Source organism: Chelon labrosus, assembly GCF_963514085.1.
Source record: "Chelon labrosus genome assembly, chromosome: 17".
In the NCBI taxonomy this organism is placed as follows: Eukaryota; Metazoa; Chordata; class Actinopteri; order Mugiliformes; family Mugilidae; genus Chelon; species Chelon labrosus.
The window spans coordinates 9,235,258-9,262,478 of record NC_140350.1 but is presented as its reverse complement, the minus strand read 5'-3'; the positions used below and the strand labels follow the sequence as shown (position 1 = coordinate 9,262,478).

At 41.0% G+C, this 27,221-nt stretch overlaps 2 protein-coding genes across 3 annotated transcripts; one reads left to right on the top strand and one right to left on the bottom strand.

Moving 5' to 3' along the window:
* Positions 1-1,905: 1,905 nt before the first annotated feature.
* On the top strand, positions 1,906-4,547 carry samsn1b (SAM domain, SH3 domain and nuclear localisation signals 1b; the record flags this gene model as incomplete). Its single annotated transcript, XM_084564280.1, has 5 exons — positions 1,906-2,366; positions 2,598-2,749; positions 3,631-3,825; positions 3,921-4,071; positions 4,405-4,547. Exons 1-5 carry the CDS (start codon positions 2,207-2,209, stop codon positions 4,545-4,547), a joined length of 801 nt encoding a protein of 266 aa, XP_084420406.1. The 5' UTR covers positions 1,906-2,206.
* Positions 4,548-5,975: 1,428 nt separating this feature from the next.
* Positions 5,976-24,137, bottom strand: gdpd5a (glycerophosphodiester phosphodiesterase domain containing 5a). 2 transcript variants are annotated; one of them, XM_084565342.1, is made up of 15 exons: positions 24,000-24,137; positions 19,372-19,475; positions 18,852-18,945; positions 18,706-18,765; positions 18,527-18,625; positions 17,478-17,571; positions 16,954-17,099; positions 15,773-15,855; positions 14,469-14,619; positions 14,019-14,249; positions 13,420-13,565; positions 11,241-11,388; positions 10,803-10,885; positions 8,832-8,944; positions 5,976-8,294 (listed from the first exon to the last, which is right to left on the bottom strand). In XM_084565342.1, the coding sequence occupies exons 1-15, from the start codon at positions 24,114-24,116 to the stop codon at positions 8,203-8,205; spliced, it is 1,761 nt and encodes a 586-aa protein (XP_084421468.1). In that variant the 5' UTR covers positions 24,117-24,137; the 3' UTR covers positions 5,976-8,202. The 2 variants fall into 2 exon arrangements, with proteins under 2 accessions (XP_084421468.1, XP_084421469.1); XM_084565343.1 differs by having other exon boundaries at positions 14,028-14,249.
* Positions 24,138-27,221: the final 3,084 nt, after the last annotated feature.

Sequence of the window (27,221 nt, the reverse complement as noted above, 5' to 3'; positions counted from 1 at the left end):
AAAGATAAGAGTGAATTTATCAACATATGGTTTTTAAATCATATTTTTTACAGCGTAAATGGTACAAGATCAGTGCAAGTATTCAACGACAAGAACCCCCCACCATATCTTGGAGCTGTATGGCAGCCAGGGCTTAACCTAATTCAAAACACAAATCATAAACAGGGAATAAACACACACTGTTTACATTGTGTGGTCACACATAAAGCACACACATGCCCATCTGTCACCAGAAAACACACATTTTAATCTTTCTTTTACCCAAACAGTTGACCAGATTTGGGAGATTTGATGCCTTCAGACAGCACTGGATGAAACCGCAGGATACTGGGAGCTGCCTGGTGAGAGTACCCATCCTCTTTGATCTGCCGGCTCGTCCATCTAGGAATTCAGCAATTGCGGTGATCCCTCTATTTTATAGTGTGCTTTTTTTTCTTTCTTTTTTTTTTTTGATGAAGCAAAAGCAGGAGCAGAGTGGTGAGCCGGCCAAACCCAGGCAGCAGAGGAGGGAGATGGTGACCTCAACACAGAGTGACAGGAAGCACATCAAGGCTTCACATGAGGAAACGCCGACAGCCTCTATACTCCCCGTATGTCAAAGCTTCTGTTGATAGAGACAGTTTCAAGTCCGTGGCTCGATGAATTTACTTTAGTTCACGCGTAATGATGAAACATCTGTCTCCAACCAGACTCAGCTGTTAGCCTCACACCTGCTCTACCAGACTGCAAGCTATCAATCAAACTTTCATCCCTGCCATTTTATAGAAAGGCTTTTACACACTAGAGCTGAAACTAGGACCAAAAGTACATCAGGGACTGGGAGGTCTAACCCATGATATGTGCTTGACATAGTTCAGCTCAGCTCAACAGTTAACAATATGACCTCCAACTTTCACCATAGTCACATGAGAATTCACCATATTTCTGAAAGTTTGCTTCTACATGACTTATAATTACAATGTGTTGTTTTGAATAATAATATATATAAAGGTAATAAATGTGTCCAGAAACCAATAACTGCTGTAGAGCTAAAATGATAAACTGATCCATTGATTGGTCCACTAATTGGAGCACTAATAACGGTGGTACCAATTAATTATATTAATTGCACTTTCTTCAGACTTTATAGTTCTAATTAAATTCAGTTCCTTTTTTATATATCGTGTCAAAAATGATTCAAATGGTCATAAGGCGCTTTATGGAATTCCGAACATGGAACCCCCAGATTAAGCACTAAGTGGATGGTGGCAAACAGAACCCAGTTCATTTGGGGTGATCCATCTGACTGAGGCCGGCCGGGAGGAGAAAGATAGAGATGTCCATGTCAGTAACCTCAACATATTTTAGTTTCTGACCAAAAACTATGACTAAAAAAATTTAAATGCTATTTAAATGTGTAAATATGTAGTTTTTCACTATTATGGGTCACTCTACAAGATTACAGCCTCACGGATGAGGAATGAATAAAGGGAATCACATGCATATCCTGAGTCAGCATTCAAAGTGGGCATCGTTGCGCACAACCATGAGTTGGCCTTTAGTATACAGCTTACCAAATGTTGATTTGTAAAAGTGCAATTAAAGATTTGTGAAACGTTAGACTACTCATGAATCCAACTAAGCTGTTATATGATAAAGCATGTCATTGCTTGTACTGCTCCGTTGCGTTAGATATGTGTAGTATTTTGCCTGACTGTCCTCCAATTGCTCTCTCTTGCTCTAGAAAAGTCAACAATTTCAGAACCAAATTAAATCACGTCATGTTTTATTTTATCTGCAAGCTGCAAATGATGTAGTTCATGAGCATCCCGCTAGAATGAATGCACATTATCTCAGTTTGCACTTTGATGGACTGCTGCTAATGTGCTCCGTGGTGCAAAAGTCCCTGTACAGGAACAGGAAGTTAAAAGGTGAGCACAGATAGTTGGGGATTATTCTCACCACTCACCTCCTAGGTCTCTGCTATAAAAAGATAGGCAACGCTCGCAGGATTAAGTATTGTGCTTGCCAGCGGAGCTGCGTGTCCCGGCCTAAATGGGGCTACAGAGCTGTTCTGTCACATGAGGAATCAAACATAGCGGCTTAGCCTGACTCAGCATTCTGGTTGGTTAGCTTTCCCTTTAGTTTGTCCCATATTCCTGTAGTGCAAAGGAGGTAGAGATGATGACAGAGAACCCGCAGTGTGTGCAATAGAGGACAGTAAAAAATGCATCTCTGTGTTTTTACTGCACAGAACAACAACGTGCAAAATGGTGAAGCGGACAAGAGGGAGGTTGTCCATGAAAAGCCAATTTCCAAAGGACACAGGTCAACCAGTAACTCCCTGGAAAGCCTCTACAGTCTCAACAGTGGACAAAGCTCCTCCAGTAAGCACCTTCGGACACAGAATCAAGTTTGCTCTTCACACCACAACCTAATGAATTATGCAGTCTTGTAGTGTATCCTGTTACTCCTCTTTAGATTCACTTTGTCACGCTACACTAACTGCTGACAAATCAAAAACCTCCATCTCATGACTTGTGCTTTGTTGTTGCTGATATATGAACTACTCTGTTACAATTAATCACATTAATTATCATACCCTTTCCTGACCTCAGGTGGCGTCACCAGTGGCTCAGACTGCTCCAGTAACAGAGACAGTCTGAGGCTGGAGGACGACCTATTGTGCTCAAGACAGTTCTGTGGCAGAGCAAAGGTCCATACGGGGTTTGTGCCAAGTCCGTACGACACTGAATCCCTCAAACTCAAGGTAAACAGCTCTTGAGGTAAATGGAAATGGAATAAAAAGACTGCATGACTGTATTAATTTGGGTTTATTATGCCAAGTTTTATGATGATGATTACTGGGCAAATCGAGGTGTTTTTAGCAATGCTAGCTGTATGCTTCTGCGTCAATTTGACGTGTACCTCCCTAGAAATGTGGGACAAAGACAGCAAGAGCTGGGTTTGGTTCTCTTGGTAGTAGACATTTCCACTTCAGTATTTCCGGATGCTTCTCCATCTCACAATTTTCAAATTGATTGAACAAATTGAGGAAAGGTTAGCTAAGGAGGTTCGGAGATACAAACAGTTGAGTGACTCGTCTTCAGCAAAATTTTGCCAAAACTTGTTGAAAGTGAAGCAGGAAGTTGAAACAAAAATGAATGAAATGACCACGCTTAAGTGTTAGTCCATAAGACTTTGGTCCTAGCTTAAATAGCACAACAACAGGGTAGCTTGTTGGCATGAAACCTGCTTTACGCATTCCTTTTCCCCAGAGGATGATCCTGGCAAACCCAAAAGCTGAAAAAGATTTTGGGCATTTTGGTTAACTAGCATGTTAAAATAAAATTAAAAAAATAAGATAAATAGAATTTACATCATCCTCTGAGCATTTAGTGTTAACCAACACTGTACCCAAGGACAGCCTTATGCCTCAGCATTACCATATGTTGGTTAGTATAAATGAGGAGGATAAATTTAGACTTCTGTACATTTCGTATTTAATTTTTTTTATTTCAGAATCTGTCTGAAGGAACTGCAGATGGAAAATAGCTCATTTGGCACACAGCATCTTATCTGTTTTTAGTGCTTTTCATGAAAACTAGTTGACAAATAAATGTAATAAATTTGAACTATGCTGTCTTTCAGGTGGGAGATGTAATTGATATCATCGCCAAACCCCCCATGGGAATATGGACGGGGATGCTGAATGGCAGAATAGGAAATTTCAAGTTCATTTATGTGGACGTCCTAATGGAGAAGAGCTCTGAGAGACAAGGGGATGCACACGTAGTGAGACACAAATCAACGGTTCAGGAAGTGTTAAAGCGCCTCAGCTTAGAGGTACTTTATTCCTTTGTGTTGGATTCCATGCCTCAACATAATCATTATATCATAATAATTCATCTGAGTTTTGAGTCTCTCCCTTGCTTTTTCAGGAGTACTCTTCATCTCTGCAGCAGAATGGTTACCAGACAGTAGATGACCTGATGAGGCTGAGCGAACATCACCTGACGAAGCTGAATGTGACGGATCCAGAGCATAGGCAGCGTCTGCTCGCCGCTGTCCACTCCCTGCAGCAACTGTGCTGTGAGTTATGAAAACGCAGACAAGGTCATTCAAGGGCCGTGGCATCACACAAATTTTACGGTATGATTAAAAAAAAAAAAAAAAAGCTGGGAGATTTGGATTCCGAAAAAGAAAAAGGACAAGTAACGTAACAGCTCAAGTAGATAATACTGGGAGGGTATCTGGGCTGCAGCTGAAGAGGTTACAGATAAAAGGATAACCCTGAAAAGTACGTCTGAGGATAGAGCAGTTTTAATGCAAAGGAATAATAGATGTAAAGGAAGGAAAGACTTACAGGTAATTTATATGTGACAGTACAGTACATCCGACCAACCTGTCTTCTCCATTTTGCAGCAAACAGTTATTTGAAGAATGAGGCCAGTCGGGAGGCCGAGACCTCCAGCGAGGGCATGAAGGCAGATATGAACAACTGCACAAGAGACTCTGGCTGCCACATACCATCTGATAGCCCAGACAACAGCACGGAGGAGGAATAACATGACAGCTTCATGAGAGCAATCTATTCAGAACTTCCCCTTGTTTTATTTCTTTTGTTGTTGTTGTTGAGTTGCCTGTAAACCCAAAGCTGATTTTTTTTACTTCCTAAAACTGTAATTTCTAAAGATGTACAGTAAAAAGCCCATGCTGGGCCCTTACCTCTGAAACTGAATGAGAAGGAACAGAATGGTTGTATATGTAGGTTGCATATGTTTTTCTGAAATAAAACATTTCAAGAATTTTTTTCTTCTTTTTTAGCGCAGTTATATTTTCATAGTGTCTCACATTAGAGCGTCCTTAGGGAGATTCACTTCACAGAATGTATGTATTTTCTATCTATAAATGTGGGGAACACTACACTTCAGTAGACAAACTGCACTGATAACAAGAGTGTCATCCACCAAAAACTGGACTACTTTAAGTACCCCAGATGATTAGGGCTGTATTTAAAAAAAATAATCCAGTTATTTAACAATTTAATCAGCCAACTATTGACTTAATAGTGTACTCAAATGATCCAAAAAATATCAGACAATAGTGAAAAAAAAAATTAAGATATATTTATAGTACGTTTTTCTACCTATTGACATACACACACACATTGACACGCAAGCACTAAGAGGAACTCAGTTCAGTGTGGGTCAGTCTACCTACTGACCCACATTTGCTTGTTTGGCTGACTGACTAGTCCCAAAACCATTTAAATTACTATTACAAAAGACAAAATGGCCCAATAATGACATTATTTTTGGCATTACCATATCTGGTTAAGACCACGGACGAGCACAGATACCTTAAGTGCACTTTAGACAACATAACTTACAGCCTACGCCAGTGCGAGCCATTTATACTTGTGCCCTCTTTAGTCTGGCTTGCTCTGTAAATAGGGTAAATTGGGTTCATTTTTGTTTCTGCCTCCTGCTTCACTTTGTATTTTCTGCTTCACTTTCAACAATGGCGACTGAAGCTTTTGCTAAAATTTCGCTGAAAACCATATAACCTCACAAACCTCATCAGTTAACCTTTCCTCAATGTGTTCCATCTTTATTGATCCAAAACAATCAAAAGTGGAGATGGAGAAGCAGCTGTAAATACTAAAGCGTAAACACGGTACTACCAAGCAGACCAATCAGCTCTTGCGATCTGCGTCACTTTCTGGGGAGGTGCACATCAGGCGTTAGTGTACCTATGCCGTCAGATTGACACAGACGCATAAACCGCGTATAAGGAGTTAATATTGTCATGTGTAATTCTCAAAAGAGAAGATAAACTATTGTGGAAATGAGTGCAACCATAACTAATCACAATCAAACAGCTCTAATTAACATCAACGTAATGAATTAAAAATGATTTAATAGTCCAGAAACCATGTTGAGGATATCTTAATTTTTTGTACTTATAGTTTGGCTGATGTTCCATCTGCTGGTTTGAAGTGAATTTATTACCTATAGTAAAATCAGTCAGTTGTGTAGTGGGCCGGGCAGGATTTTGAACTGGATATAAATAGAATAGGATACAGGACCCCCTAGTGTGATTAAGTTATATGTGTAAGTTTACCATTTGATTTGAGAATATTAGCTAGCCAACATTTGCCACTTAGAATGAAACTTAAAATATACCTGATAGCTCATCCCACACTTGAAACTGAAATCAGAGTGAACAATATACATCAGGCCTGGACAAAATTTCCACCCAACCGTTCACTCCATTTCACTCTGGATAAAACTTTTTGACTAAAACACAGACGCACTACTAGGGAGCAACAACAATTTTCTTTCAACTTTTAATACTTTTAAATCTTTTGTTACAAATTTTTACACAAAAAAAAACATCTGCACATTTTCAAGAAGAAATGATCACAGTCAACATGTCTGCAGCTACAAATGTAGATGACACTTGAAATTTGTACCCCTGCAATAAATCTGAATGACCAATAAATTCTATGGTTTTCTACAAGCCCATCAACTTAACAAAAAGGCAGCCATGTGAAAGTTGTAACAGTTAATATGACTATGAAGTGAAACAATCATGGTGTGGCAGAGAAGAGGCAGGAAAAAGATTACAACACTGGAAATAATATACTTATATAAACCTCCCAAAAACAACTCACCCCATGAAAATTCATACATGCCCTAATCTGTCTGTCACACTTAAAAAGAGGACGTAATGACAATGAATGCAAACGTAAAATATACATTTCATATGTCCAAACCACTGAAAATCCTCTCAGAGGGGAAACGAATAAAAACTTGTAAAATAACTCGTATTTACATCAGTTTATAATACAGAACACTCCACGGCATGTTTCCTCGGTTATAAAACAACAGTGAAGTACAGTTTCATTAGCTCAGATAACATTTTTGAGGTCACCCATGGGAGCAGAGCAAAAATTATATATTACGTTGTCTTGTACTCACACAGGGTTTGGCCCAAAGTTGTTGTTTTTTTTTTTTAATTGTGTTTCAAACATAATTAGCAAAATAAAATTTCTAACTCCACTTTCCAGTCCAGTTCCCATCACTCCCCATAACTGCAAAACCCCTTCAGTGACGACACAACAGGCACACACCGACTATGTGTCTCCAGTGATGAATTTGACATTTTCTCATTTTAGTACACAACAACAATAATATTTTTCTAATGAGTAGATTAATTATAACAGCTTTAGAAGGTAAATGTGAAACTATTTCAGAGGAACATGTTTTAGACTGTCAGTCTTACTGAGAATTATGGGAAAAAAAATACACTGATCAGGCATAACATTATGATCACCTGGCTAATATTGTGTAGGTCTACCAATGTGACTCATCAGAGAATGGACATGGGTCTTCTGAGGGTGTCCTGTGGTGTCTGGCAACAGAATGTTGTTAGTGAGGGCCTTTGGGTCCTACGGGTTGAGGGGAGGGGCCTCTGTGGATCATCCCACAGATACTTGATCAGTTTGGGATCTAGCGAATTTGGAGGCCAGGTGCTGTTTTTCATGTTTTTACATGAGTCATTCCTAAACCATTTTTGTGTGTGTCATTGCTATGAGGTGGGGTTGCCTGGTCTAGTCTGGTCTAGGTGGGTGGTACATGTCTAAGTAACAACCACTCGAACGCCAGGTCTAAAAGTTTCCTAGCAGGACACTGTATTGCCACAAGATGGTCAATGTCCTTCACCGCTCCTGTCAGTGGTCATAATGTTGTGGCTGATCGGTGAATACTGTATTTAAAAAAACGGTCTACCAAGTTTCATGTGTCACATGATGAAAGACTGACGATGAAATCACTGTCCAGTGTACAAATATGTTTGAACATTTAAAAAAACGATAAAGCAATAGGCCACACAGTAGGACGTTGTCAGCAGTCTAATTTAGACACATAATAGTCACTGTGAGACAAAGCTGACCAACAGATCTGTGTCACCGGTGTGCACTCTGTGTCTTTTAACAAGTAAATACATTTGAATCACTGTCCAAGCTGAAAAGTCAAACTGACATCCTAGTCCAAAAAACAATCTGCAACAGCAGCAACTGGACTTGTTGACTTCGTACAAGTCCAGTTGCCCTTGTTTCAGCTTGTTTTTGGGATACACCATGACCCAGACGACTGAGAACCTTCACAGGCATACTGACGTCCAAGATTTTCCAGCTGTGGGGTTGTGGTGTTTTGTTCAGCGGCCGAGGCCTCCATGAGAGTATATTGCGTAACCGTTCTCAGGATACAGAGAAAGCTCCTCTGTACTGCCGAGACCATTGTTAAGTTCTGAAAAAGACAAAAGAAAAAAAATGACTAAGGAGGCTTCACTTGTTTTATATTATAGCGAGAGATTGTTGATTTAGCTGGATGAAAGGATTTTTATACAACAGCATTATCACCTTCTCTCGCAGACATGATTTACATAGGCGTGTGCAGAGCACATGGCTTTTTGTGTTACTAGTAAACTATTCACGTTTTCTAGGCAAAAGGTCGTGTACCAAATTTGCATCTGAGCGAGTTTTTATAATAGTGGAGCTTTTACAACAACAGATGCAAATGACTTTGGTTCAGTTCATTGGATTTGCAAAGTGGGCAAGTAAACAAGGACCCTGCTAGCCTGTATTTTTTAGAAGAATATGAATATGTGCAGATGGAGCCAAGAAAAACAGTGTAAGTGTACTCACAATACAAACTTACTAATGGCTACATGCTATAATACAAGCTAAATGTACTGAATATATGCCCCCAACAGGATTTATAATTTTTTGTCCATCTACAACCACTACTTTGCATTTCCATGTGTGAGTGCTCTAAAAGCTGCACCTGAGAATATGAGCTTCTCCTTCATGATGTTGACGTCCCTACTGGACCGTCGTGTCACAGCACTCAGCATGATCTGTTCTGGGTTGTAGTTCTGCAACCCGCTCATCTTCCACCTGTCATGGCACACACAAACCATTACAAGCACATAGAGGCAGTTATTACAGCTGCTCATCGTACCTTTGAAGGGGAATTACCATTTTGTACAACCTGGACCTCATTTCTAGCATAAAATACGATGGTTTACTCACACATATAACTCTGGTGTCATTTGGAGTCGTTCGGAAGATATTTAGATCCAGCGGAGCGGCGCATATTTCCATATAGTGGGAGTGACTGGGGCACCGAAACACAACTTCTAAGTAACGCATTATCTGCCGCGATACTCGTTCATTTCACCAATATTTTGTTGTTGTTGTTCCTCTCTCTGCCTCCGTATCCTCCTTTCAACTGGCTCCTCATACGTATACTCTGGCTCAAAACAGTAAGGACGTCCACCATAGACAAAGTCGTCGTCCACAACCTCAGAATCGGAAAAATATCTCTCCGGAGTACCCGGAGAGAACCCACGCAGACACAGGGAGAACATGCAAACTCCACACAGAAAGGCCAGCCGGCCCATGGATTCAAACCGGTGACATTCTTGCTGTGAGGCATCAGTGCTAACCACCTCGCCACTGTGCCGCCCAAATATTCAGTCATGTTGCAAAAAACTAGCAGTAGCAAATTACATATAAACTCCGAGTGCTCATCCAGGTCAGACGTTTGTAGGTCAATCTACAGACTCCGGATGATGATAACAGGTAACTCTGGACTCAACGGGGAATAGCACTAGTGCATCATAACAAAATATTGGTGAAATGAACAAGTTATGTGGCAGATAATGTGTTATTTAGAGGCTGCATTTCGGTGCCCCAGTCACTCCGCTGTATCTAAATATCTTATCAACGACTCCAAATGACACCAAAGTTAAATGAGTGAGTAAACGATCGTATTTTATGCTAGAAATAAGGTTGTAATAAACGGTAATTCCGCTTTAAATTCAGTGACAGTGGCAAACATCAAATAACACACAGGTAAAGAAGAGGTAAACACTTACAGAGAAAGGAGGGGAGGGATCAGACTAGCGGTATAGTGCGGGTGAAAAGAAAAAGCACAAGGAGGACAGACAAGGAGGCAGAACAAAGGCCAAGGCAGACGCAGCAGTTACCTGATCATATGATAGCTGACAGATGCCAGGGGGCAGCGGAGGAAGGTTGCATGCAGATCAGGCAGAGCACAAGACAAAGTAAGAATGTCAGAGGAGAAAGAAAGGACGGGGAGACGGTGAGAGGTTGCAGCGTGGATGAGAAACGTGGAAAGAAGACAAAAGACAGCAGGAGAAAAGAGAAAAGAAAAGAGCAGAATGGACAGTCAGTGTAGAAGCAGCAGACTGGACAAGACCATGGTTTAGTTCAGGCCCAGTCAGAGGCTAATGTTAAAACTACATGAGGCACTACGATAATGCTCCGACAACAGAAAGTCATGACAACTGCAACATCTATCACAGTTCACTTGAGTAAAAAATAAATAAATAAAAAAATGATGATGATGATTTTAAAAGGGGCAGTTTAACCAAATAAAAATAAAAACACCACCTGCGTCTTTTTTGCAGAATTTTTAATCCATATTTGGGGATGACTAGCTCTGGATGGTAAATGGAATACCTTTTTTTTTCTGTTTAGGTTATATTTCGTCAAACTGACCATTTAATTATCCACAACCTTTTTAGCTCGAACCTCTCTACTAATTATCCCAAAACATTCACTTTACTTCTCTTTAGGGTAGCTGCTTTATACTAAAATATGTGGTGCTCATTGAGAATATCCATATAAAGGCTTAGAAACTGTATTAACATTTTAATTCCGAGCGCTTCTGCATTTAAGCTATGTGAGGTTGAGTTAAATCGTGATTTGAAATCCAATTTGTACTTACTTCTGGAAACAGAAAATTCCTATGACTATGGCGAGGGAGACTAGATCTGAAGTGATCCAGATGAAGTTGTAAGCGTTCCGGCTCTGCAAGACAAGAGAAAATGAAGAGTAGTTTCCAGTTGGCACCACTGGGGGTCACCATCAACATACCAGTTCCCTGAAGCTAACACAGACTCTGTCTGGACAGCTGCTCTTTACTTCAGATCTGTGTCTGAGACTCTTTCCCAGGGTCCTGTTGTTCTCTAACGCCACGCTGAGCTAAAGCCTGCTGCTGAGCTCCCTCGTATTTCTCCACGTCCTTGCCCTCGAGTCTTGCTGGGCCCCTCGTCAGTCTCTGTCCTCTCTTCTGCTGTCCTCTAGTCTCACTGTGCGACCTTGTCTGTTTGTGTGGATGTGTGTGTGGTGCCAGATGAGAGAAGGGGAGTGGAGAGCTGTTTACCATGAGCCAGATGGGGTAAGGCACCTTTCGAAGGACTTGGGGGGCATCAGAGGACACAGAAGGCACCCCGCTACACCACAGAATGGAGTACAGCCAGGGCGCATTCACTGGGTAGATGGTCACACTCACATTATTGGCCAGATACTCTCTGAGGGAAGGAAAATACACATCAACGCTGACAATAAAGTCTGCTTCCTTTTACTTAGTTACTCTCTCGTCACAGCACTCGGCACAGATCATTCTGCAGTCACTGGAATATATTGTGTGCACTGTGAAACTTTACATTAATGTACCAAAGATGCAACAAGCATGTAAGTTTTGTAGAGATGATCTGTCTTATTGTGAATCATAGACTGTATAAACATGGACAACGTGTCAGCACTTCCGTGCATTGGTCAAACTGACGCTATTTTCCTGGTGATACGGGCGGCGTCATGTTGCAAGTTTGGAGTCAGAGTCTGCACAGTACGGTTCGAGAGTGGAGACTCACTCAGGTTTTTGTTTAATTAATACTATTGCTCTGCTCTTCCTCCACCAGTTACGAGGAAATGTTGGATTATACACTACTTGTTTATTTATTTATTTATATGCTTTACAACTGTCACGACCGCTTTATGGAGCAGTTGGCATGGCAACTGGTAGTCGCTGGTAGTGGCAACTGGTAGACACTTAAACATGCATCAACATTATATTAACTATCTAAAATGACAGAAACCATCCTTGAAAATTTTTTTTACTGTTACTTATTTTACTGTTTTAGTTTGGCCCAAGTCCTATCCACTAACATGGAGGGGGTGGAGCTTATGACCTATACTGCAGCCAGACACTAGGGGGAGCTCTACTTGCTTTGGCTTCACTTTTGAGGAGCAGTTCGCCGTCCATATTTATACAGTCTATGTCGTGAATGCACATATGCTCTTTGTACATTTTCATATGTTCCTTAAAGGCCTTGTTTCTCCATCATTTTGTTCCAGTGAGCGATGGAGTTTCTAACTGAACCCCACTGTCATCTGAAAACAATACTTATGGCTATTTTATAAGTTATCATTTTAAGTCTGGCTTTCTCATTTGTTCCATCTTGACGTGGTGGGGCAGCTTTAGAGAAGGTGTTATCACATGTTCAAATAAAGGAACACAAGTGGAAGACCATTTGACTCAAAGATAGCTGTGAAAGTTTCCAGCATAGTCAATGAAATCTGATCAAACCACACCAATATATTCCCAAAGTAGATCATCCACGGTTTCAACTTTTAAAAGATAATATCATTGGATGTTTCTATGGACAGTTATGTTGATTTAGTGATGAATATTCAGTGGTGTAGAGACCATCTGGGCCTTTAAGCTGCACCCCACAGTCATGTCTGAATTAACCTCCTGAGGGGCTCAGTGGCAAAACTTTGTTGTTGATGCCCCTAGTGACCTCACAATACACAACTGTACCACTCTAGAGCTGTACTGATTAGATGGTCAGTCTGTTCTTTTACAGAAAAATTATAAGCAAATACAAGTTATTGTTTGTGTTTCAGTTTTCCAGTTTTCTTTGACAGACTGGTCCAAATATATAAGCAAGACTATCTTGAGCTTGAGCTTTATAACACTGTATGCACAGAGTGTTAGATGTATTTATAGTAGGGCTGTCAAAGTTAACATATTAATAACGCATTCTGGCAAATTCTTTCAAACACCATTCATTTCTTAGCACACGATTAACGCACACACGTTATTTTTACGACCTTTTACGACCACACTTCTGGGAAATCAGGAAGTGATAAAAACAGTGGGAGTGACAATATGCAAACTGCAGACCAGACAAGCCCTGCATGACAGTTCTCTCGACAATAACATTATTTTTGCATTAAAGCCAGTTACTCTGGAAATCATGCGATTAATTGGATTAAATATTTTAATCTACAGATAGACCTAATAAATGGTGAAATTACTTAAATTCTGCAGCTTTTGACATAAGCCTGCTCTTCAATACTAGGACCAAAACCTGGAGGACCTAACTTTGGGCAGTGATAATTTGTAGCAGATCAGTAGATAATCAAATAATGCAGGCAGAGATGCTGTGAACTTTATGCTTTTGGCCTTGCAGTGGTTTCCTGCTTTTCACAGACGCTAATCCCACCAGGTGGACAGTTAAAATAATCGACGCAGCAGTATAGTTGCCTGCTCTTACTGTATATCTTTGTGGCTGGCTTTGCTGTAGTGGAGGGTCAGACTTGTGATTCCCCTCCGCCTTATCTCTTCCACTGACAGCTTCTCATTTGTGGTCTGCTGAAGCCCTCGCACCCTCCCCCTGTCCGTGTCTGGGGTCCACGTCACCTGGCACAAACACATTTGACATGGAAAGACCCTAATCAGACCAAATTCATTATGCACGTCATGGCAAGTTCCATAACTACGTATTAAGGTGCTATTTGTAGGTGAAATATGATGTTGGCTAATGAGCTGCGATACATGCATAGACAGTATTTACCAAATGTGGCTGTGGTAAAAATGTTTGTCCTACCAAAAGTACTACAACTTATTATTTTTTGAGCTGCTTATCCTTCTCTTCTTAGCTGGTGTTACTAAGTGTTACTAAGGACTGACAAAATGCTGTCCTGTTTCCCACAATATTCTCCACAGTGGCTAAAGTAAAGTAAATTCATTGTACATTAACCCAATAAGATTTGTCAGTCTGCTCATTAACAGTTGTTTAGATGTGATGTGCAGGGGTAAAACTACTACAAGCAGCACCTTTAATCTATCAAACAATTATTAAGAGGGACCTACAGTCCTCACCCTCTTCTGGGAAATCCCTGCCTTCTGCACAGCCCACAGAGTGTCCATGAACCAGCTCCGGTAGCGTGGGTGCTCTGGTGGAGGCTTGCGGATGTTGAGCAGCGCAGAGCTGTTGGCCCTGGCCGCCAGACGAAGCATCTCCATCAGACCACAAACCGTCTGGTTGCCTATCCTACTCCGCTCTTTTGCTGTCAGGGTATCTACTGTCCAGTAGGGGTCACTCTGGAAGCATAGGACAGCACGTGTGTTGGTGTGTGTGTGTTTTTTTTTTTTTTTTGGTTCTTGTCTTATGATACTAAACACGAAAAACTACACTGCAAACACCCAGTTATCTAAGTTTTAGGTCGCATATGGGATATGGAGAATGATGTGCCATTCAAGAGGAAAATGCATTTATCTTTTAGCTGATGGGGTATTTTGAGGTGAGTTGGATTTCCGTACCTCCAAAAACCACTGGCCTGCATTTAGGGAGCGTATCTCTGTCCAGTTGAAGGAGGAGGCATCCTCATACTGTCTGCCTGGAAAAACCTTACTGACATCTGTGGTCCGTCTCAAGGTTCGGTCTCGCATGAGGAAAGGAACCCCGTCCACACTAGAAGAGACAAAACGGTACTTTAATGGTGATTGAGTTTATACAATACAATACAGTACGTCTACAATAAAGAATATATAATAAAAAGTTAGACGTCACCAGGTTTTGTCATTCACCAACCAATGTTCCATGGCCCTAGTTTTTGCAGTCTGTCCAGTACTACTTGGACCCCTGAATTTTCACACCACTTGACCACGCTGACCCGCATGCCCATTGGCGAGAGAGATTTCTCTGCCCCCGTTCAGATCTTACATAAACATCTATCCTGGGAAAATCGATCACAAGTGGCCAACTAAAAGCACTTGTGTAAACACACCCAAGATGTACTGAGGGTGTATTTCAGTGATCTGATCTCAAACCACATTTAAAGATGGCCTGGGACACATTTAATTACATTCCTTTGGTCTGGTTGATCACAGATAAATAAATAAATAATAACTTCTATAATTATACAGCTTGTTCCAAAATATGTATCATTTTCCCATGACGTGATGCACGCACAACCAACAGCTGTTTCTGGTTCTGACACAACGATGCGATTTATTAGAGACGGCAGCTGTTGCTGGTATTTGAATACACAGCATCAAACTGAGATTGGATCTGAAGTGCTGGCTTGGGACGCATGTGGAGACGCATATTAATGCCAGGTGTGAACATGGGCACTTAAAGCTGGCCACTTGCAATCGGACTGCCCAAGACAGATGTTAATGTAAGGTTTGAATGGGGCCTCTGATTGGCTGTTCAGCTTGGTAAAACAGTGCATGAGAAGATAAACTAAAGTGATGAAAGCAAGCAAACAAGTCAAGACGGTCCTTAGAGAAGGTTAAGGTTTCACAACGACATCGCCATCTGGGACAAAGAAACTGCTAGCTAGAAATGTGCAATGTTTGTGTCCTAGCTTATTGGCGTTCCCCTTTTTTAATGAGTAATACAGACTGCTGCCACCTGCTGGTATGGACAGTTATTTCTGGGATGTTGTTTGGTGTATCTGCGCTTTAACACTCAACCTTGTCATCGCTCTCATTAGATTGAATAATTTCCACCAAATGACTTCTATCTCAGCTGGAATCTAAACGTGGAACTTCAGAGCCCACTGAATGCATGAAATATAAATAACCCAGGATTAGAACGTTATTAAGGTGTGATTAATAACCTGATGGTGACGTCAGCCTCCAGGGAGCTGGCTCCGTGCTGCAGGGCTCTGTTAAAGGACACCATGGTGTTTTCTGGAGCCAGCTAGAGCAAAGAAGAGACAGACAGGTAGACTACTGTCAGCCACTGTGTGTAGAAAACACACGTCAAGGAGACATAAGAGAATGTTTATGACCTTCTCTTACATAGCTGGTCAAAACCGAGGCTGGACAATTCTGATGTTTAACATATTACAATGCTAAGATTAATATACATATGTATTAAGATGTTAATCAATTTATTATAGTCTTTTCAGTAGATATAATACACACACACACCGGAGAAGTAGTCTACACTGCAGTGAACTTACTGTAAAGCTAAGTTAAAGGCTGCTCAGACAAACAGTTTAAAGATGTTTTAAGATCACAGATTGTTTGTGGATTGTAATCTGTTCACACTGTGCAAAGCAGGTAGAGGTATGTGCATTTTAAGACAGTTATATAACTCTTCTAACCCTTGAGTTACAATCTTTACCTTACATTACAATTTCTAATACACAGACAGAGTTAACGTAAGGCCTTTGGTGTGTAATCGTGGTGTTTCAGGTGCTTTTTCAGCTTTATTCCATTAGGTTAGAGCACATATAAGCAATGCAGCAATAAGTATTGACGTAATGGAACACAGTATCATCTACTTACTTAAGATGGTACTGATTTTAAATGTATATTGACAGAGATTACATTACAGAGAGTTGAAGGCCAGGTTGTTTTCGTGTGCCTTTGTGTGTGCGAATGTGCATGTGATTGCGTAAGTGTGTGTGTGCCTTCAGAGGGCAGGAAAACAGTGTTCCGAACGACACTGCATTTGTTTTCAGCCAGTCATCTGGAACAGTATTTGCTTGCCCAGATGTGAAAGTGTTCACAGACTTTCATGCTCACTGAATCTGACAATAGTGTAGGCCTGTGTACTGTAGCTGTAAAGTACACAAATACTAACACAAATGGTACACAAACTGATCCAGTGACATGGTATGTTGACATTCACATAATAACACAATTCTTAAAGAGAAAATTCACCATAGAAACCAGGAAGAATAAATGTTATTTTTGCGTTCTCTATTAGATCCTATGTAGAACACCAGCGAGAGCACCTGGTAATCCAATGCGCTCCCACTGGAACGACTCTGCTGGAGCACCTACTCACCATAGGCGCTCCTCGTCGGCCGATGATGTCCGGCGGTGGTTTGAGGCTGTGTCGGTCCATGATGCAGGGGCAGGTGAAAGTGAGTGGTACCAAAAAGAGAGCCAGGAGGATTACAATGTAAGTCACCAACACCATCATCTGGACATCTATGAGAGAGCAGAAAGCAGTTTTTAAGAGTCACTTCATTCACCATCATATCAATTCACCCACTCAGCATGACAAGTCTTGGTTATCTTTTTAAGTTGGTAATTTCTCTGGGGTCTCAGAGGATTCTTCAAAAGGGTAAACAATCTACTTATACCGGGAAGCTCAGACAATTACAGGAAAACACTGGAAAATCAATTACGCAGAGGAATGTATGTAGTTAAACACTTATACTATACCACACAACATCTGGAATATGTTTATGCAGTTACTGAAATTTTGCATGAGAGCACCTTGTACTGGGAGTAAGACATCAAAGGCAGAAATGCCCACAAGCAAGGGCAAGGAATCTATTCTTGAAAATACAAGACAACACTTACTGGATCTCTCTCTGCGCACCACATATCCAGCTACCAACCAGCTGAGAGCTGTGACTGTTGCCAGGGCTCCAATGTGCAGGAAAGGTGCTGTGGACTGGCAACAAAAGACAAATATAGAAAGTTGGATTTATCAGAAACAAGGAGTAGAAGATTTTAACTCCGATGACAGGGCGCCAATAGGAACTGATGTGGCTGTCGACCAGTACTGGGGTGTTAATAGTGATGTTTATTCTCTTTCAGAATAATTTAATGCTCTAATTTATACAAGAAGCGCTAACATTCAAGTACTCTATAGTACATACGTTTTATGTATAGAAAATTCTTCTGGGACTTATTGTTATTTTTTGCAAAGACTTAGATGTGAAGATGTGAACAGCTGGTTTGGTTCTATACAAAGCTGCCTACTAAAGCAAGATTTGGATGTTCACATCTCTCCCTGGTCGGACTAGCACAGAAAATGTGTGCCTCCTACACACCATCTACTCTGAAGTCTTCTCTCTATGCATTGCAGTGATTTCAATAAAGGTAACTGTTGTTATTTATTAGCTCCAACTCCAACATGAGCCAGTGACAATATGTTGACTATATGTGTTATGATATAGAACTATCCAGAAGTATAAATGCTCAGGTCATTCAAGTCCAGGATTTATTTATTTACTTGGAGCACTGACTCCACTTTCCAATGCTAAGTTTAGATAACTGTTTAACAAACAGATAAGAAACTCTTTTCAATCTACTTACAATATTTGACAAGAAAGTCAAAAGAAATGTCCAAAAATGTCCCAATGTTCCCAAACGTTTTTCAAAACCCAAACAAACTGGATGAGTTTTCTATCTGTCTGTCACTTTAAGTTCCTCAGTCACAATGTTAACTGTTGTCTCTTTAGGGAATCTGCTATGAAATAAAATCAGTTCAGCGGAAATGTATTAATATACTATTAATACCATAAACTGTTTTTAGTTTAAGTGAGAAATTGGAGAAGTAACCCAACATCAAAAGTAAAACCCACAGTAAGGTCACAGCACAGTGATTCTGACTTTAGACCAACCTGCAAAGACACAAGCAGGATGTCCCACTCATTTCCCCAGATGTCATCAACAGAGACGACGCCAGAGATAGTGGTGAGCAGCGTGGCCAACACACCAATCTGTGGAGACGAGAATTTATTTTTAAAAGCGTGTGAAGAGAAGATGCAAGGCATCAATTTAAGATGCTATTACACAATACCTTGTGAACCCAGTAGAGGTTCAGCTGTTGGCCCAAGGATATATGGAAAAGAGCTAAAATCTGAAAAAGGAGCAAGATTCAGTGAGTTGCATCTCAACTGAGCAATAAGCGCCTGCTGAAATTTTAGAAATCTGAAAATAACTCACCAGTAAGAAAGTGATGTAGCTGAATCCCACAGTGGTGGATGCGAGGATGGGGATCGTCTCATCCCTCCATTCTCCGGAGCGGTTGTATACCAACCTGGAGAAGCAATCAATAAGGGCTGACTCATCTATGTTTATTGGTGGACTAATTCATTCTTATGCAAGTTTGCATCAGTTATCCACCACGGTCAAGATCAAGTTCCAGAGGTCTTTATTGTCTTTCCAACCCTATACAGCGTACAACGTTCCTCCAAGACTGTGGTGCTATGTATGACTAAACGCAACGAAGACGGAACAACACAGAACTAAGACATCTCTTAGACATCAAGTGTCCAACTTATGCAATGCAATTAGTTCTTGATGCATTTGTAGGAGGGGGTCCCGCTGCTGCCCTGCTGTGATAAGGTCACCCCGCCCGCTGTTTGTGATCTCATCTGAAACTATCTCCATCAGTATCAAACATGTCAGTCACAAACAGCTTTTCACTAATTACTAAAGCCACGTAACGAAAACTCTGACTCACCAGTTGAAGTCGTTGAAATCATTTTGGGCCACCAACCAGAAGTAGGCCCAGAAGAGAAGCAGGAGGAAAGAACTGCACAGGATGATGAACCATGTACACTCCCACTGCAAAGAACAGCACTAACAATTGATGTTGTTCAACTGAGGCAGCTGTAAAGAGACTTGGCGCCTGAGCTGACCGACTGCTCCACTTCAGATGTATGGAGCATTTCAGACACTTATTTTGTTTTTATGTTCAACAGCTTTATAGCTCTCAGAGCTCTCAATTTGTTGTTTTCAGAAGCCCCAGGCAGGTGTGCCTTTACTTTACTTGAGTAAACATAACATGACACCATACTTTTATGTGCAATCGAGTAAACACGTAAGAAAAGACATTAAAATGCTAGTATAATCAGGAAAAAGTATCATTAGATTATTGTCATCATTCATAGATCACAGATCAATCTGGATGATTGTTATTCATGTCATTCTTTTATTTGATGAGTCAGTTATTGTATACATTTAGGGAATGGGGATCCATCACTTTGAATGTATGGTCTATTGTGAAAGCACAAAAATGACTTAAAAATAAATGTTTCTGTTAAGTGACCAGTCATTTCAGATGCAACAACCTTAATTTGCAAAGTAACTGGTAATCAAACCTGATAAATGTAGGGGAGTAGTAAGTTCAATATTATCTCTTAAATGTAGAGGAGTAGAAACATAAAGGAACCTGAAATTCTCTCATTTGTTTATTAAACATTCTGACAATAGACTCCTCAACCTGCTACCTAAGAACTGCAAAGCCCTTAAAAGACCGCTTCCATCAACCCATACCAAATATTATGGGGATTTGTGTCTACTACACTTTGTTCCTTTCCAGCCCTGTCTTGTCCTGCACAGTAGCAGACAGACAGAAAAGTCAGTGTATAGGTACGAGAAGATAGCAGAGAATTTAAAGACCAAGATATTTCCCGTAGGAGTTGATTGAGACCAAAATAGGGCTGTTTGATACAAGGTGTTGTCATTTATGTTTTTTTTACATTTTTTTTTTCTCTAATGGCCTCTTCTAATCCAGATGTTTTGAACAGCAAATGTTTAATGAAAATGCTCCGTACTGGACAATCTTCTGTTCAGACATGTGGGACAAAGGTATAGAGGATATCCTGTGCAGTGCTCAAGGACTCTTCCTCCAGTAGTTAACAGGATTAAGAGCTAAAAACATGTGAGGGGAGGTGTAGAGAATGATAGGCCAGTCAACAGATCCCTGTTGAGCATTGATCAGCTTTGCACCACACCGCGCCTGGACTCACCATTTCCAGCGGCTTATGTAAGACGCTGGGAGATAATTACATATGAGTGCGGGTAAAGAGCAAATGGCTGCACTGATGGACCTGTTGAGCCCACACGGAAAGGCTCGTCAAACATTTGACTTTTGGCCGGAAGATGAGAGGTCAGGTCATACATATGAATCAGGAGGTATGTTGTAACCGGATTTGTCCAGTGAAAGGAAGACACTAGATGTGGAAATATGACAAGTGACTGAGGCTGTTTTTAATTGGTTTAGCAGCTTCTTGGAGCTAAGTGTAAATGGCTATGAGGCATTGAGCCAGTGTCACGTTGTCAAAGAGTGTCCCAGGTGGGAGTCACCTCTATAGACTCCACAGTTATTGACTCCACAGTTAGTCACAGAAATACAGTAAGTACCCCAAAGACAAATACAAAATTCCATGTCCAAACACAATGTGTGACTTCTGCAACTCTGTCATGATTCATTTTAATTTACGTACATTTTCTACGTTCAGCTCTGTTTTACTGGGCTCAAATTGAAGAGAAACACCTGCACTTAAATTAATTATATTGTGTAGAATGTCTTCAATAGTCAAACAATTAAAATCAACTTTGTTCCCCTACAGACAGGACTGAGATGTTCTCTTTTCTATATATATTGTAATTCTCCCTTGTCTATCTATACGCTGCCTTCAGAGGCCAGTTGTATATCAGATTAGGATTCCAGTTTCAGCAGGAGGTCATCCTTGGGGTTGTGACTAATAAGTAAAGAAATCCCTGGCTGAGAAAATCTCCTCGGTGAAGAAAACTGTGAAGAAGACAAGCCTTTCGGAGTTCTCTTTTGCACTTTCATCCTTTTTCTTGAATATGAAATACAGCAACCTGGTCACATATCAACCTAATTCCTAAAACTTGTGCAAAAATCATCAAAACAATATTATCCAAAAAGCTGCTTATCGGTTTGCAGTAAGAGAGATTAAAGAGACAACTGCCATCCTTTATCAAGGCCCCTTTAACTGCACAGTGCAAATCATTTTCAAGGGAACCTTGTCCCATCTGCTGCTTTCTCCATTTAGAACTGCTGGTTCTCGACTTCTGACAGTGCTCATCAATCCTAATTTTTGTGCTGACTTCAAACCTCCCTCTTTTCTCCGCTGATACATGCTGCACAGACCAGCCAGCATCAGACGAGGTCAGGGTCAACTGAGCATGAAGCAAGTGCACATGACAACTGGTATTGTCAGTGCGTTTATAAGAGCTTTTTCACCGAAAACAGAGTCCTGTCGGTTTTAAAATGAGGCCGATGACACTGAGACTGAGCTGAAAGGACGCTATGAGCTGAAACCTCTTTGCAGAGTTGAAGAAAACTGTTATGTTGGGGGATAATTCTCTGCGGGTTCATCACTAAGCTGGCACCTAATCTTCAGTACAGTCATTTGATCCAGCTTTAATGTGTGGCATTATGACTACTCACACCAAGTAGCAGAAGCAACGCTCCGAATACTGATTATCATGAATCAAAACTCTTTTTAGGGAGTGTCCCTAAAAAAACTCTTCTGCATGAACTCAAGCCTGTCTGACTATATTCAAGCACTTCGTGACTTCGTGAAACTTTTTAAAAGAGAAAGACAGGGAGGAGAGGCAGCTGTGGGCTCGTATATTTTCCTCTTGGTCAGCGCATCATTCAGTAAATGGACTCATTTATGGCCGAGCCGCTGGCTCTTTGTGATAAAGAAGACATCCAGCAGCAGGAGCTGTGGCTGCCCAGTGGGTATCCAACACAGCTGGGTGTCTGGCTCCGCTTTACACGTCCCAGCTCTGCACTGCTTCCTTTAATCGCTTTATTGTGAAGATAGTTTTGCCCAGTTACTAGGGCCTGGTCTAGAAGTCCCTCAGGAATGTAAGAGGAAAAAACTTGCATGACATCAATGTTTAAAGGATTAGTTTGAAAGCTTTATAATTAACAAGATTCTCCAATGTCCATATACATTAAAACAGTTATGCATAGAAAAGTAAAGCTTCTAATCTATTAGATACTTGACAAAAACCATGATAAAGATAAAAAAAAAAGTTCAGCTTTTAGTAACACATAATAATTAGTTTGGATTCTTGTATTTAACCCATACAAGCTGTTCAGCCCCAAGCAAGATGCCATCATTATGAACTCATGTTGTGATGACAAACCTTTCTGCATGCAGTTGTTTACAAGTGTGCAGAATGTACAATGCAGCACTACAAGCCTTGGAAGTCTTTTCATTAGGGCCATGGCCAGAGATGCATACCAACATAGACAGCAACATCCCTGACAACACTATCTACTCTCCTTTCCAGTGATGATGATATATGTGCAGCCGTAACAACGCAAAATCATACGCTTGAACTTCCCATCGCATAAACATCGGCCAGTTCCAAGAAGAACATAGAACGCGCATGCGGTGCTGCCGAAAGAGCTACGTTAACAATAGCTGGTAAAAAGGAAGGATGAACAGGGTGCAATTATGACGCTACACTACAATCACTGGATGTACGGTGCACATTAGGCTGCTCTTGTGTCCTTTTCACAAAGCCTGACCTACTTTTTTGGCCTTCAGAATCACAAAATGGAAAATAGCTCGTTTATTCCGTAGGTGAGCTCAGGTTTCAGTGCAGCCTCAGCAGGACCGTGTTGTGTCATTATCAGCCTTTGTTTTGCTCCGTGCACGCTATGTACAGGAGGCCCGGACACTTCAATACTGCATGCTGGATCTGTGCAGAAACCTACTGTAAAGAAAATAACTAAGCCTTTATTAAACTATCATTTAGGTAAGCACTGCACATGCACATATACATCTCCCTCTTAGCTTGTCAGACTTGTGATTGTCAGACTTTTGGTGCCACTTCCATTTTCACTATTGCAGTAATAGCAGAGTCGGCTGACTGCGTATTAGATAGATGCTGTGCTTGAAACCTCTATGATGAACACAATCATTTACAATCACCATATTTGTTGAGCATCTTTTTCAATTATAATTCTGTCATAAGACTTAAAAAGCAAAGCCTTCTTCCTGATTAAGAGAACTGAAACATCAGTAGTTAAAATATGTCTGTTGCAGCAAAAATTTAAATGATTTTTTATCATTTTTTATCAAGTGTTTATCATTTTACTGTTAGGTTCTTGCAGAGGTTACTATTGCAAAAACCTCAACTATTCAAACATCATTTGACCTATTTTCCTGCATAACATGTATTGATCCGCTAGTGTATCATCCATATGTTTGAATTTAGCTTAATAATAGTAATATAGCACGCATGAAATAATACTTGACTTTGTCTGATTGTTCCAGTGATATCTCTACTTACAGATCAGAGGTGTTATCTTACCCTGGAGCTGTCGTCTTGGGAACGCTGGTAGCGTTTCCAGCGGCAACCATAGATCCCAGTGACAAAGGACACAAAGACCTGCTTCTCGTAGACCTGCAAGGGTTGGTGTTTCACCATGCTCCTTCAGCCTCAACGCGCCACCAGTCCGTTAACATCCCACACAGGACTGGGAACCTGAAAGCGGACCAGGGCGTTACCAAACAAGACAAACGTCCAATAAATTAGCTCCGTCATTTCACGCACAGTAGGCTACAATTATACTTTTCATCAACATGCCGCGTCACGTCATGATGCCGTGGTGTATTTTCACAACAATATTAACATGTTGTTGACAGCCCTGGGCCCTGTTTGGAGTCACAACACCAGTAAGTGGAAGTCAACACACTATTCTATAGTGAGCCTTGTTTATGACAGACATAATTACACGCTATGTTTTCCAGTCACTGAGTCACCCTTCACCTAAATGAGGATTTATGGCTGTGGAAAAGAGACAAATAGAAATCTGTAGGTTTGTAGGAGCTATCTGCGGGCACAGAGTGATCCTTTAACAAGTCAGACATCTTCAAAAAATTAGAAATAGGCAGCGTGTAGTTCCCCAAACTCACTTCTGCCTCAGAGAAAAGCTTGTTGCCTTGGTGCCAGTTTAAAATGCCTCGTCACAGTAGACATTGCTTTTAATGTCTCGCTGGAGGAGATGGCGTAGTAGGGCCTTGTTTCTTTTTTTTTTCAGCTTGCTTTATGCATATACCCCGCATCCCTGCATGGAGTAATTTGCATATGGAGTTATGTTACTCCATAATTTGGATGCTGGCAACAGGCCCCCAGTCTAACCATGTGACCTTTAAGACCTTCCTGTTTGTAAAACACCTTGGAGAACTGGAGAGTCACAATCCTTCAGAACTTTCCAGTGGACGGCAGTTGTGTCTGTTTGTCAGCAACACCTCAGAACCTCCCCGTCCATACTGAAATAACTTATATAACTTACTTAATAACTTTTATACACACATTCCAATGGTCCCCAGGAGATAAATCCCCTTGCTTTTGCAACAGTGCAATTAAAAATTTGACATTTGTACCTCAGAGTGGATAGCTCAACAAGTATTACATAGTTTACTGTGGCATTTACCACAGATATTCTAGGTCCCTGGAGGATACACTCTAATTACTTTGTTGATCCTCTGACTTTTCCTCTACTGTAACCAGGAGGAGGGGGGTTTCATTTATTCCTTAAAATAGCTTCAAGTAGATGGCCGCAGCATTTCATGGTTCCCGGTGGACGAAATCTAAAGACTATGGTCATCCCCTGGCCTTTTGTGTAGTGCACTGAAGTTAACATCCTTAACCGTGTCAAATGTCTACATAGTTAGATGATAAGCAGTAAACTTTGGTGCATTCATGCTCCCCACAAGATAAAAATAGCATTATCATTAGCCTTGGCTATACTTTGTGTTTATTTCTTACTAAGGTGAAGTAATTAAAATAGTTTTCTTGCATTTCTTACATTTTAATAGGGTAACTAGTAGCCTGCAAACTACTATATTTATTTCAAAAGTAACCTTCCCAACACTGCTTAAGCCAAATTGCAGCACTGGATGTGAACAAATGTAGGTCCTTGCAAAACATCAATTTCTCCCAGTTCTTGGTTGTGTACATAGACTGTATGATTATGTCCTCTGTAATCTGGACCGCTGTGTCACAAACATGTCTTTGACAAGCAGAACCCAACAAAGTCTGTGAATGTAACCCCCGTAAAAAGAAGAGCAGGCAGTATTTGGTCCAGCTGATTAATATTTATTTCATTCCGCTGTGATTGCCTCTACACTCTTATATGGCTTTCATACCAGTCTCCTCGCTCTAACAGCTGATGCATAGCTCACTTCTTCTATATAATCTGAAACCAAGCCAAGAGTGGACCTGAAAATAGAGCACGCGGTCACGATCCCCTTGGGTGATGTTAAGGGAAGGAGCTGTCTTAGAGAGGAACACCATTGGAGGGATTTGGTGACTTTCTTGGAAACGGCTTGGGAATCGAAGATCGCCATTAAATCCTATTGATGGGCTGTTGCAAGTGTCACTGCAGTGATTTGCACACACCGTCAGGAATATAGCAGCAGTGCGTCACAACACGAGGCCTCCTTATTCATTTTAATAAGACTACAACTTTGGTAGAGCATCGGTGATGCTGCAAAGGGCCCACCCATGAGCCTCACTCCAGCTATAAAACAGAGCCACTTAGTGATGTGGCCCTCGCTGTATCCCCCTCCATAAAAAAGCCTAAATGCTTCTGACCTAGCTGTGAGGGTGAGATTTAGAAAGAAAAATCAATCTTGTTCCCTGATAACTAAGCTTGGTTGAAAACAGAACACATTTTTCTTATTTTATTGTTTATCTTTTTCTGATAAGAGGCGACAATAAATGGCAATTTCCCGTACAGATAAGGGCCTGTCTCCTGGTCAACGATGCTTAGCAAATCAAACTGCTCCTTTGTTCTTATCTCTAAGAAGAGAAATTATAACATGGCATGAGAATAGCCTAAATACACTATATTACCAAAAGTATTCGCTCACCTGCCTTTACTCATTCTATGAACTGAAGTGCCATCCCATTCCTAACTCATAGAATTCAATATGATGTCGGTCCACCTTTTGCAGCTATTACAGCTTCAACTCTTCTGGGAAGACTGTCCACAAGGTTGAGGAGAGTGTTTATAGGAATTTTTGACCATTCTTCCAAAAGCGCATTGGTGAGGTCACACACTGATGTTGGTCGAGAAGGCCTGGCTCTCAGTCTCCGCTCTAATTCATCCCAAAGGTGTTCTATCGGGTTCAGGTCAGGACTCTGTGCAGGCCAGTCAAGTTCATCCACACCAGACTCTGTCATCCACGTCTTTATGGACCTTGCTTTGTGCACTGGTGCACAGTCATGTTGGAAGAGGAAGGGGCCCGCTCCAAACTGTTCCCACAAGGTTGGGAGCACGGAATTGTCCAAAATGTTTTGGTATCCTGAAGCATTCAATGTTCCTTTCACTGGAACTAAGGGGCCAAGCCCAGCTCCTGAAAAACAACCCCATACCATAATTCCTCCTCCACCAAATTTCACAGTTGGCACAATGCAATCTGAAATGTACCGTTCTCCTGGCAACCTCCAAACCCAGACTCGTCCATCAGATTGCCAGATGGTAAAGCGTGATTCATCACTCCAGAGAACGCGTCTCCACTGCTC

Coding starts and splice junctions, on each gene's coding strand:
- gdpd5a (XM_084565342.1), bottom strand. CDS start 24,116: ATGGTGAAACACCAACCCTTGCAGGTCTACGAGAAGCAGGTCTTTGTG. Junction 8,945..10,802: donor GGAATTTTCTGTTTCCAGAA/GTAAGTACAAAT, acceptor GTGCCATGACAG/GTGGAAGATGAGCGGGTTGC. Junction 8,295..8,831: donor GGAGAAGCTCATATTCTCAG/GTGCAGCTTTTA, acceptor TGTCTTTTTCAG/AACTTAACAATGGTCTCGGC.